This window comes from Ostrea edulis, chromosome 1, assembly GCF_947568905.1.
Source record: "Ostrea edulis chromosome 1, xbOstEdul1.1, whole genome shotgun sequence".
In the NCBI taxonomy this organism is placed as follows: Eukaryota; Metazoa; Mollusca; class Bivalvia; order Ostreida; family Ostreidae; genus Ostrea; species Ostrea edulis.
Window position 1 is genome coordinate 30,872,336 of NC_079164.1, and position 11,435 is coordinate 30,883,770.

Genomic DNA, 11,435 nt, shown 5'->3' on the forward strand with positions numbered 1-11,435 from the left:
GAAAACGATGTGTTCGACCACCCGTCTACTGGCCCGAGTTCGGGATATCTGTATAAAAACATGTATTGCGCTATATGTAATTTTGATGATTACGTCATATGGAATCCAGTAATCCAGTGTCATTGGAGATATTCCATTCCGGCGAATTTGTCCGTATCCTCCTTAAACAACGATACCAACTGTCACGTGACACACTCGCCTCCAGAAGAAATCCAGAAACAGCGGACTTGTTTTCTAATCAGTTCTAATGTAACGGAATGTCAGAACGAAACATTGATGACGTTATGTCAATACGGATATTACGTGCCTCTGTTTGGACTGAAGATTGTCTTTCGAAACATCTATTGTGCGAAATGTCAGGGTTATCCAGAATCAAACATATCATGTGTCATGCAGGATACAGAGTTAATTTCCTCTAAACCAAATAGAAATGGTTACCGCTATAGTTACAGAATTCTATTTGATCTCAATTTGAAAAAGGAGACGAGAGAGACGCGCTATCGCAATACATTGATGGGGTCATCTACGAATTCACTATCTAATGTCTGTAGTGCAGATCATCTCCTGGATCCTTTGACAGGGCAGTGTTATAGGATACTGTGCAAACCTCCGTTTGTTTATCAAAATGGTAAATGTTTATTGAAAGAACGGCTTACTAACAACGCAACCAATTCCTCGCCATGCCTCTCTCGAATTTTTCGCCAAAATGAGTTCGAATTAATCAATTCCACTACAATTTTTGTGTTCTCCTTCAACATAATGATTCATGATTTTACGCTCTCAGAAAATGAAAGCAGTGCATACGTTTGCATAAACGGAACGGACATTGATGATCAAATAACTTTCACAAAACTGGCAATTTATTTTTCAAAAGAAGAGAGTTTGTTGTCTTTCGTTGGTGGAATTTTGTCATTAGCGTGTCTGCTAGTGTGTTTGACTGTTTACGTTTGTTCCCCCAAGTTGCACAATGTTCCCGGCAAGAACCTTATGTGCTTGATGGCATCCTTGTTCGTTGCGCAATTGTTACATTTGGTAGCGCCATTTATCTTCGAGATGAAAAACCAAAGTTTATGTAAGGCCCTATCTATTGTAACGCATTTTGCTTTCCTAGCTGCTTTCTTTTGGATGAATGTGATGTCTTTCGACATATTTTTCACATTTTCAACGGGGCTTACTAATTTGGGTGAAAGGGAGACTTCTTCAAAGCGCATGCGATTTTACTGGCTCTATGCTTGGTTGGGTGCTGCTATCATAGTTGGGTCCGCAGCCTCGGTCGAGTATACTTCGGATTCAAGTATTAAACCCGGATATGGTACTGGAATGTGTTGGATTTCAAATAGCAGAGGTTTGCTTGTCTTCTTTCTGGTGCCCATTGCAATTCTGTTGTTTTCAAATTTTGTTTTCTTCCTTATATCTGCCATAAGTATACACATGTCATCCAAGAAAATTTCCCGGATTCTGAAGAGAAAGAACACGTGCAAATTACTCATTTACATCAAGCTGTCGGTCGTGATGGGGCTGACTTGGTGTTTTGGTTTCTCGGCAGCGGCAACCAATAGTCAGGCGTTATGGTATTTGTTTATTTTCTTCAACACTTTACAAGGACTCTTTATTGCAACTTTCTTTGTATGTACGAAAAAGGTTTTCCAAATCGTCCGAGATGGCGTCTCTTCATTTTATTCCAATACCAGGTCGTTTACTGAGAGAAAATCTCTAGCTTCAAAGCCTGAGAGTGAGGAAGGTAGGAATGCTTCTAGGAGACTCGAAGCCCGATATTAGTGAAGTATAAGAGATCTGCAGGCATGTTCACTTGGCTATCTTAGGACTAAGTATGTCTTAGGGCACGTCCTAGTCTTAAATCTGGTTCTCGAAGCTCTCCCAAATTTAGGCCTCGCCATAAGTTCATTCTAACTTTAGGACAACATAATCCTTGTTCTAATATTATTCTAAGTTTGTAATAAACATGACGATAGCCATGATATTAAAGCAAAAAGTTCACAAAAACTGTGAAAAGATATTTAAGGACATTGGCAACCCGCGAATTACTGAATTGTGAGTAAGTATAGACTTTCGTGGTTTTCATAGCCTCCTGGTGCTTTTGGGCCGGGATGCCTTTTTCTTAATGTCACTAGTATAGGAAAGGCCCTTTCATCCTAATCTCAAGAAGATTTAAATTTTCCCTGTTGAAAAATGTGGATTCCTCTTCTTACTCATGATAATTCACTGATTCGCACAACTCACAAATCAAATGCAGACCTGTTTGACTTGTGTCGGAAAAACTGATTGTTCAATTATTGCTATCAAAGACCTTGACATGAGCAGATGTAAGTCATGGTAGATAGTTCGATTTTTAAACCGAAAACAGGTATTGGATGACTCAGTGATTTTGCATTGCATTCATCGTAAAAAGAAATGATAATATACTAGTACAGTGATCCCCCGGTATATTGCCCCCCCCCCCCCCCCCCCCGTTATAATGCCACCCCCGCATATCGCCAATGAAGTTCAAAGTCCTGTTTTCCTCGCTATGTAAAACCCCGTTATAACGCCATCCCCCGCATACAGCCATCGGCCAACCTATTTACAGGTACGATTGGGTCAATTTTCTATATAATCACCCCCGCTAATTATCGCCAATCAACGGTAGGAAAATTTCAGTGAGTAGGCTTAAGTAATTATCTGCCATTAGGTATCAAGATATCAAAGTTTGGAGCAGATAATAAGCTACGTAAGTTATAATCAACTGAGTTCAGAAATGCAGTATTGTTTTTGAAATCTAAGTATGGCGGACACACCTAAGTATAAGCGTGTTGGACATAAAACAAAAACTAGAAATCATTAAATACCCCTACCATTATGAGTCATTTACGACCACAGGAAGCCGGGATTATCCAGGCATTCAAAGCATGATGTAGTAGATAAAATTTGTTTGATTTCTTATGACAACTGTACACATACCCCCTTCCCCCGATATAATGTCACCCCCGTTATAATGCCAAAATTGCCGAGGTACAAATGTTGGCGTTAAAACGGGGGATCACTGTATATCAAACACACTTGTATAGGTTCGAGTATCACAATATCCGTTTGTTTTATTACTTTTTTAAGTACATGTAGTAAGTAATTTCGATAAGTTTTACTTTATAACATATGAATGTTATATTGAATTCACGATATCTATATTAGGAATATTCATATAAATAAATAGTGTCTGTTTTTTCTCTACCTGTCTGTGTCTAGATTTGTATTGTTTACTCGGAAATATGTCATGTGTATAAAATACATGTAAAGGAGTAAAAATGTTCCGAAGTAGTTAGGACGTCCTAACGCAAGATGTTCCTAAGATATCGTCGAGAAACATCATATGACGTGTCCTAATTTTTTCTTTGGATGTTCCTAACTTTTTTCCTAAGTTATATCTTGGGACATATCTTAGGAAAGTTTTGTGAACATGCCTGCTGATCTACCCATCAAGAGAACTGTAACTTCAGGGGCGGGGTTGTTGTTGCTTTTATGGAAGGGAATTCCCGCCATAATTCTATATCCTCCTTGTATTCTTAATCTTAACATACTTTTTTAAATTCCATGTTACCTTATATAACATGAAAGTTGAAGATAACGAACAGTGATCAATTCCACAACTCCTATAAGGTATACAAAATAGCCGGCCAAACACAGACTATACCAGAGGTGGGATCAGACAAACACAGACCCCTGGATATACCAGAGGTGGGATCGGGTGAATAGGAGGAGTAATCACCCCCTGTCGACAGGTCACGCCCGCCAGGAGCTCTATATGTCTTAAAACCCCCCAAAAAACACCGTACGGTTGCTTCACGGATGACTGAATGTGGGCGGAGCTTATCCACGGTCAATGTTATTTACCTGGAATTTACCTGGCCAAGAGATCGGTTGTTGTGTATATTTTTATGATATACACAGGAAATTTCTCAGGTTATTACAAATTATGCTTAGTGTCTTGATTTGTGCAACAACAACAAAAAAATTAAAATTTCTACCTACATGCATACCGCATTTCTATTTCCCGTAAACCTTCAAACTTGGTCATATTTATGTATTGCAAATGACAGGTTTAGCCCATTTCTAAACCTTTGCTTTTTAAAACTTCTAATTAAATTGTTATATATCGTATATAAATAATTTCCGAAATATAATATTACCCGGCGTTTCCAGGCACTTCCTGGTGTCCTGGGAGTTCGCGGTGTCGTGGGTGTAGTAGGTAAAATATCCATGTTTCGAGAGAATGAATAAATCCAAGTAGATCTGTGTGCATGTACAACCAAATGAAGAATGGTCAAGATACCCCTCAATATGGGCCGTCTGTAGGGTTTCTGTAGCTGTAGTGTTTGCGTAATGGTGGTATCCCAAACAGAAGCTGACACGAAGTATTTCCCCCTCCTCTCTCTCTCTCTCTCTCTCTCTCTCTTTCTTTCTCTCTCTCGGGTTTCTGTGGACGTAGTGTTTGTGTAACGATGGCATCCCAAACAGAAGCTGACACGAAGCCTACACCCCTCCTCTCTCTCTCTCTCTTTAGGGTTTCTGTGGACGTAGTGTTTGTGTAACGATGGTATCCCAAACAGAAGCTGACACATAGCTAGTCTACCCCCCCCTTTCTCTCTCTCTCCCTTACTCTCAATCATTGACTAAATGAGTAATTATTGTCATACGTATGCAACACTATTGCCATGCCATATTATTTCATCTATATTATTGCTACAGTTTTACACATTTCTCTCTCTCTCTCTCTTTATAAACATAAAACCGTGATAAATTATAAATAGCTCAATAACTCTCTCTCTCTCTCTTTATCTTTATAAATATAAAACCGTGATAAATTATAAATAGAAATATCTCAATAACTCTCTCTCTCTAAATATAAAGCCGTGATAAATTATAAATAGAAATATCTCAATAACTTATTTATACTTTTTTACTGTTGTTTGATTTCTGATTGTGTAATTTATAATCCATGTGGTATCTCAAACAGCAGCATTTTTTAAACTACTGTAACAGTTTTACGCATGGGCAATATAACCATTATACATGTTGATGTGCTGCGCCAATAAAGAATTGTTCATGTTTTTATAAATATAAAGCCACAATAAATCATTAATAGAAAATATTCCAATAACTTATGTTTTTTTTGTTGTTTTTTTTTTAATATTATTATTGTTTGGTTTCTGATTGTTTAATATATAATACATGTATAAAGATGGAGAGAGAAAATACGATGATAAATTGCATTGTATAGGGGACGTTAGAAATTAAAATATTCTAGGTGCGAGTCAATGCTATCAAAACTCAGGTATACCGGGGCTTTCCTCGAGATCTGAAGACTGCCGGTCATCATTAGCCATGATTGTTATCAAAACATCTTTCTCAGGTAGCTGTAGACAACGGTCTCTGCAAACGTCAATCAACCAAAGCTCTATTGTTAAAAGTTTGATTGACCAGCGGCTTATCATTGATCGCCACACAGGTAAAATTTGGGGGGTTAACTTAAAGTTGGGTCTTTAAGTAAACAGAGTAACTCGCAATCAAAATCAATGTGTCAAGAACGGCCTAACAATCGGTATGAAACACGTGAAACAACATTTGACCCAGTGACAGGCCGTATTGGCAAACTAGATCATTATAACGCTATAAACTTTACGAAATGCTGACTTTAATTGAGACTGTTGAAACCCCTGTAACATCAACTTGTTTGTCAGTATATTTCAATTTCCATTCTGAAATCTATATTTTACTACATGACATCTTTATTTCCATGTCACATTGTTATATTTCAATTTTCTCAAGCGCCGCGGTGGTCTAGAGGTTAGAGCGTTCACCCCGCATGCGAAAGACCTAAGTCGTTAAAAAAAGGTAGTGACAGTTCCATCGAAGAACGCACGGTATCAGGTGTGAATGTCATGGGTTCTCGGGAATGACCTTAAAAACGGATGTCCCGTGTCACAGTAGATGTGGCACGCTAAAGAACCCTCACTGCTCAAAGGCCGTAAGCGCCTAGTAAAGGCCTATATTTGAAGCCCTTCACCGGTCTTGGTGACGTCTCCATATGAGTGAGTGAAAAATTCTCGAGAGAGATGTTAAGCAAGATGCAATCAATCGATCAATTTTCTATTTGCTTTCGTCTTTATCCCCCCCCCCCCCCCTCGTCGTAAGAGGCGACTGCTACAGCAGGTGTGGCACAATAAAGATCCCTCACTGTTCAAAGGACGTAAGCGCCGAGCATAGGCCGAAATTTTGCAGCTCTTCATCGGCAAAGGTGACAGTCTCCATACGAGTGAAATATTCTTGAGAGGGCCGTTAAAAAATATTCAATCAATCTATCTATTGTCATTTTTACATCTATATGACATTCTTAGTTCTATTTCGCCTTACTGCATTCGTTGCATTTTAAATACTTACTTTGAATTTCCAACCGGACATTTTTGATTTTACCGAGATTCTCTCTGTAGAAAGTCCTTGTTAATCCCATTGTTTTATTGCATTCGTATTCTATGCTAATCATAGGTTTAAATTTGTGGTACTTCACCAACATCTGGTGACGTCTCGATATCAGTGAAAAATTCTCGGCGGAACCTAATCTCTCTCTTTCTCAGCAAAGAGATACTTGTAAGGGATTTTTGATCATTTAAAATCCAACTATAACATTGCGTATCGTGTATGTGTTACATGTACATGGATTGTAGGGGGTGCCTACAGGTAGGGGTGCAGAGTCGCCGAGTGACAAGAGCTTTACGGGGGTGACTTCACGCGCGGATGACGTCACGCAGGGCGTGGCGGACTCCTATAGATGAAATGTGAGCCCACAAGGGGACTTGAAATGGCAGTGGAGTTTTGTCGTCGACAGGTGTGGTTGTTCCGAATGATTTAAGGGACACAGGGTCCGCACGGACCGAGGTGTTACCAGGCACAGGTGAGAAGTTGTGTGGTTGGTCGGAGGGCAGGGTGTTAGTTACCAGACACAGGTGAGAAGTTGTGTGGTTGGCCGGAGGGCACTTAGGCAGGTGTTAGTCACCAGGGTGGTTAGCTGGAGGACACCGGGGATTGTGTCGGTTGCCATAATGATGACTTCTCGGGGTAACTCTGGGTGTCCCTCCACAGTGTCTGAAGGTCAGGATGACCAGTTCTATGATGCAGATGATGAGTCTGGGGATGAATATGTTTTCCAGTGTAGTGTTGGGGAGTCTGGATTGTTCCAGGCAGGGATCTACGCATGCTTTGAAATTTATGATAAAGTATGTGTAGGTTTCCATTCAGTGGTAGTGCTATTGAGTGTTGCCAAGGGGCACAGTCTAATCATTACAGATGTCCCAGCCATGTTTGAAGCAGTGGCATATCAGTTCAAGGTACCTAACAAGTGTATCACTGTGTGCTGGCCAAATGGTGGTTGTGTTATGTCTGGGTGTACTGGGGATGGCCCTGCGCATGCGGGGTTGTGTCTCTGTTCGACTTGGTTAGGGTCTCTGATGGTTGGTGAGATAGGAGAGTTCTCTCTCAGATTGAGAGGCTTCCCCCTGATAAACTTCAAAGTAATGAACGGAATTGGTTTGTTGCTAGTGGCTTCGCGCGTTCCCATTGGTCGTGGGCTGATGGCTGTGCAGTCCAGGTTCGACTGACAGTGAACTAGGGGCAACCCAGATTCTGTCATCGCAAAAGGGATACAAAAGAAAACGAGTCATGTAAGGGGTGTAAACTCCTCCATGCTAACTGGACCCCGAAATGTAGGGAACAACAGCTTGGTCTGCGGTAATCCCGCCGTTGGTAAGAGGGGGCCTTTCCTTGTATTGTTCCAGCTGCTGTCCTGGAAGTTGTGATGTCGTCTGTGATGTTTGTACTGATGCGTCTGTCCACGATGATACCTGTCCTGTGACGAAGTTGGTTACCGAATGTGATGTCACTTTCCTGTTCGTGAATTTCATGTGATGTACTGTGTGACCGTGACATTCTGTGTTGTGAACTTCTTTTGGACTGTTAAAGCGTTGTGATTTTATAAAGTAAAGTTTAATAGACTGTAAATCATATGTGAAATTCATTCATTGTTTTGGAATATTGTATGTATCTATTGTAAGCTACAGTGCTGCAGGTTAAACTTGTCGGATTTGGAAATTCCTCCTCAAAATGGGGGAGGAATGTAGTGATTTAGGGATGGGGTGGATTTTAGGATTTCCGATCGGGCTTGGAGTCGTATGATATTGCACGTGCTACGCTGTCTCTTTTACCCGCGAATTCTCAAGACGAGCGGGCGTGTTTCGTAGAGCGCAGCACTGTGATTATAGTATAGTGTAGTCTTTGAAGTTTATTAAATGGTAGAAACGATGTAAAAAGTCGTTTCTACGATTTAAAAAGTCGTTTCTAAGATTTAGAAAGTCCTTTCTATGATTTAGAAAGTCGTTTCTACGATTTAGGAAATCGTAGAAACGGTTTAAAAAGTCGTCTCTACGATTTAGAAAGTCGTTTCTACGATTTAGAAAATCGTAGAAATGATTTAAAAAGTCGTTTCTACGATTTAAAAAGTCGTTTCTACGATTTAGGAAATCGTAGAAACGGTTTAAAAAGTCGTCTCTACGATTTAGAAAGTCGTTTCTACTATTTAGAAAATCGTAGAAACGATTTAAAAAGTCGTCTCTACGATTTAAAAAGTCGTTTCTACGATTTAAAAAGTCCTTTCTACGATTTAAAAAGTCCTTTCTACGACGGCGTATTCGTGCCAATTTACCTAGCAGAAAAAATAAAAATAAATCATTTCTACGATTTATTAAATCGTAGAAACGATTTAAAAAGTCGTTTCTACGATTTAGAAAGTCGTTTCTACGATTTAGAAAATCGTTTCTACAATTTAAAAAGTCGTTTCTACGATTTAGAAAGTCGTTTCTACGATTTAGAAAATCGTAGAAACGATTTAGAAAGTCGTTTCTACGATTTAGAAAATCGTAGAAACGATTTAAAAAGTTTCTACGATTTAGAAAGTCGTTTCTACGATTTAAAAAGTCGTTTCTACGATTTAGAAAGTCGTTTCTATGATTTAGAAAGTCGTTTCTACGATTTAGAAAATCGTAGAAACGATTTAGAAAGTCGTTTCTACGATTTAGAAAATCGTTTCTACGATTTATTAAATCGTTTCTACGATTTAAAAAGTCCTTTCTACGACGGCGTATTCCTGCCAATTTACCTAGCAGAAAAAATGATTTAGAAAGTCGTTTCTACGATTTAGAAAATCGTTTCTACGATTTAGAAAGTCGTTTCTACGATTTAGAAAATCGTTTCTACGATTTATTAAATCGTAGAAACGATTTAAAAAGTCGTTTCCACGATTTAGAAAGTCGTTTCTACGATTTATAAAATCGTTTCTACGATTTAAAAAGTCGTTTCTACGATTTAGAAAGTCGTTTCTACGATTTAGAAAATCGTTTCTACGATTTATTAAATCGTAGAAACGATTTAAAAAGTCGTTTCCACGATTTAGAAAGTCGTTTCTACGATTTATAAAATCGTTTCTACGATTTAAAAAGTCGTTTCTACGATTTAGAAAGTCGTTTCTACGATTTAGAAAACGTTTCTACGATTTAGAAAGTCGTTTCTACGATTTAGAAAATCGTTTCTACGATTTAGAAAATCGTTTCTACGATTTATTAAATCGTTTCTACGATTTATTAAATCGTTTCTACGATTTAAAAAGTCGTTTCTACGATTTAGAAAGTCGTTTCTACGATTTAAAAAGTCGTTTCTACGATTTTTAGGTATCGGGTGATATATTGCAATTGGTCGTCGTCCATCAACGTGCGTTAACAATTGAACATTTTTAACTTCTTCTTGAGCTTCTTTGGGACAATGTGTGAATTAAAGAAGAGGCATGGTGTTGATTTAGACTCGTTTATATATGTGAATATGTACATATGAGTTATGATATATTAAAATATCTGTCTTAAGTAATTAATGAGACCTGTGTACCTTTTGTTTTATTTGTAAAAATGACATAGAGGACGAATACCACTTTATATTAATTTGCCCTCATTACGAGGAATTTCGACATAGATATATCAAAAAGTATTATTGGCAAAAACCATCTGTTTTCAAATTTGTACAATTATTAAGTGTTCATAATGTACACGAACTTTGTAATTTAGGGAAATATTTATGTCTTGCTCTTAAGTTGCGAGAAAACTTTGTTTAAGTCATTCTCCGTTGCTTGCTTGAATTAGTACACTGTCATACAATGTCATTTTTATGCACATGTATTTATGAAATTGATGTGATAAGACATATGTCTTAAGCAATAAAAAATATAATATTATTGATAATCATCATTCTTGTTGAAAAAATGTGATATGTTTACGTTTGTAAAGAATAATGAAGTTCTAGCGAGCCGCTATCCTACTGATACCAGATGAGTTTCTTATTTTTTGGTAATCAGTATTTGACTAATTCATATTCGGACGAACGAAGTAAGGGAGAATGAAATACTGTATATCACGTCCAGCTCATCCATCCTCTTCCATCTGTGTTTAGCCCAGTTCAGTTTCAAAGACTTTCATTCACTTCATAGTATCTTAGCAAGCAATTAACAATTACCCTCGGACTCTTGTTTGATTTTCCAACTTCCAGCCATAAAAACCGTCAATACACTCATGAATTGCTATACCAAATGGTTTCAACTTGTCATTTTCATTAATATGCCAAATATAATTCGGACCTTTGCTGCTGTACACTCTTCACTTTAATCTGTCCCTTTTCCGTATATGCATGGACGCCTTCTGGGTCTTGTATCAGTGGCAGATTTAAGGGGATGGGCGCAGCCGGCGCCCCCTAAAATTTTCAAATTTAAGGTAAATCGTGGTCTCTTTAGAAAAATGTAAACGATAGAAGAACTAATTTCATCCACTCTCGAAAATATAAATGACAAAATCTTTTTAATTGAATTAATTCTATTGGGAGAACTTACATTTTTTCCAAAACCCCTTAAAATTTGCGTCATTTTATTAATTTCACTTTATTAAAAATGATAGAAAACAGTAAAAATGACTACACAGGAGACATATAAAATGTATGAGCTTCCGGGGTGGGTGGGTCCCAGGGCCCCACCCTGGACCCACTGGGGACCTCAAGGCGGCCCCCAGCCTCATAAAGTTGCGCCTTCTAACCGCAATTCCTGGATCCGCCCCTGTGTATGGAAAAAAACCGTCTGATATCCTCTTGGGAAACCCTGTTACCAACTTTTCAGTAAATCCATCTGTACCTATGAAGTTGGTCACACTACTCTAAAGTTTCCTCAATGAAAAGGGCAACATCGCAAAAATATTAATTAGATTTGTATTTCCGTTGGAAAAGGCACAAAGTTGCAGAAATCCTTTAAATAGTTTTTTTCATTAATAATATTGCAGTACTTGTGAGCTAAAGCAACAGCTATT

The 11,435-nt window shown here is 38.3% G+C and overlaps 1 protein-coding gene across 1 annotated transcript; it reads left to right on the forward strand.

Moving 5' to 3' along the window:
* Positions 1–996: 996 nt before the first annotated feature.
* On the forward strand, positions 997–1,779 carry LOC130047554 (G-protein coupled receptor Mth2-like). Its single transcript, XM_056142861.1, has one exon. It carries the CDS (start codon positions 997–999, stop codon positions 1,777–1,779), a length of 783 nt encoding a protein of 260 aa, XP_055998836.1.
* Positions 1,780–11,435: the final 9,656 nt, after the last annotated feature.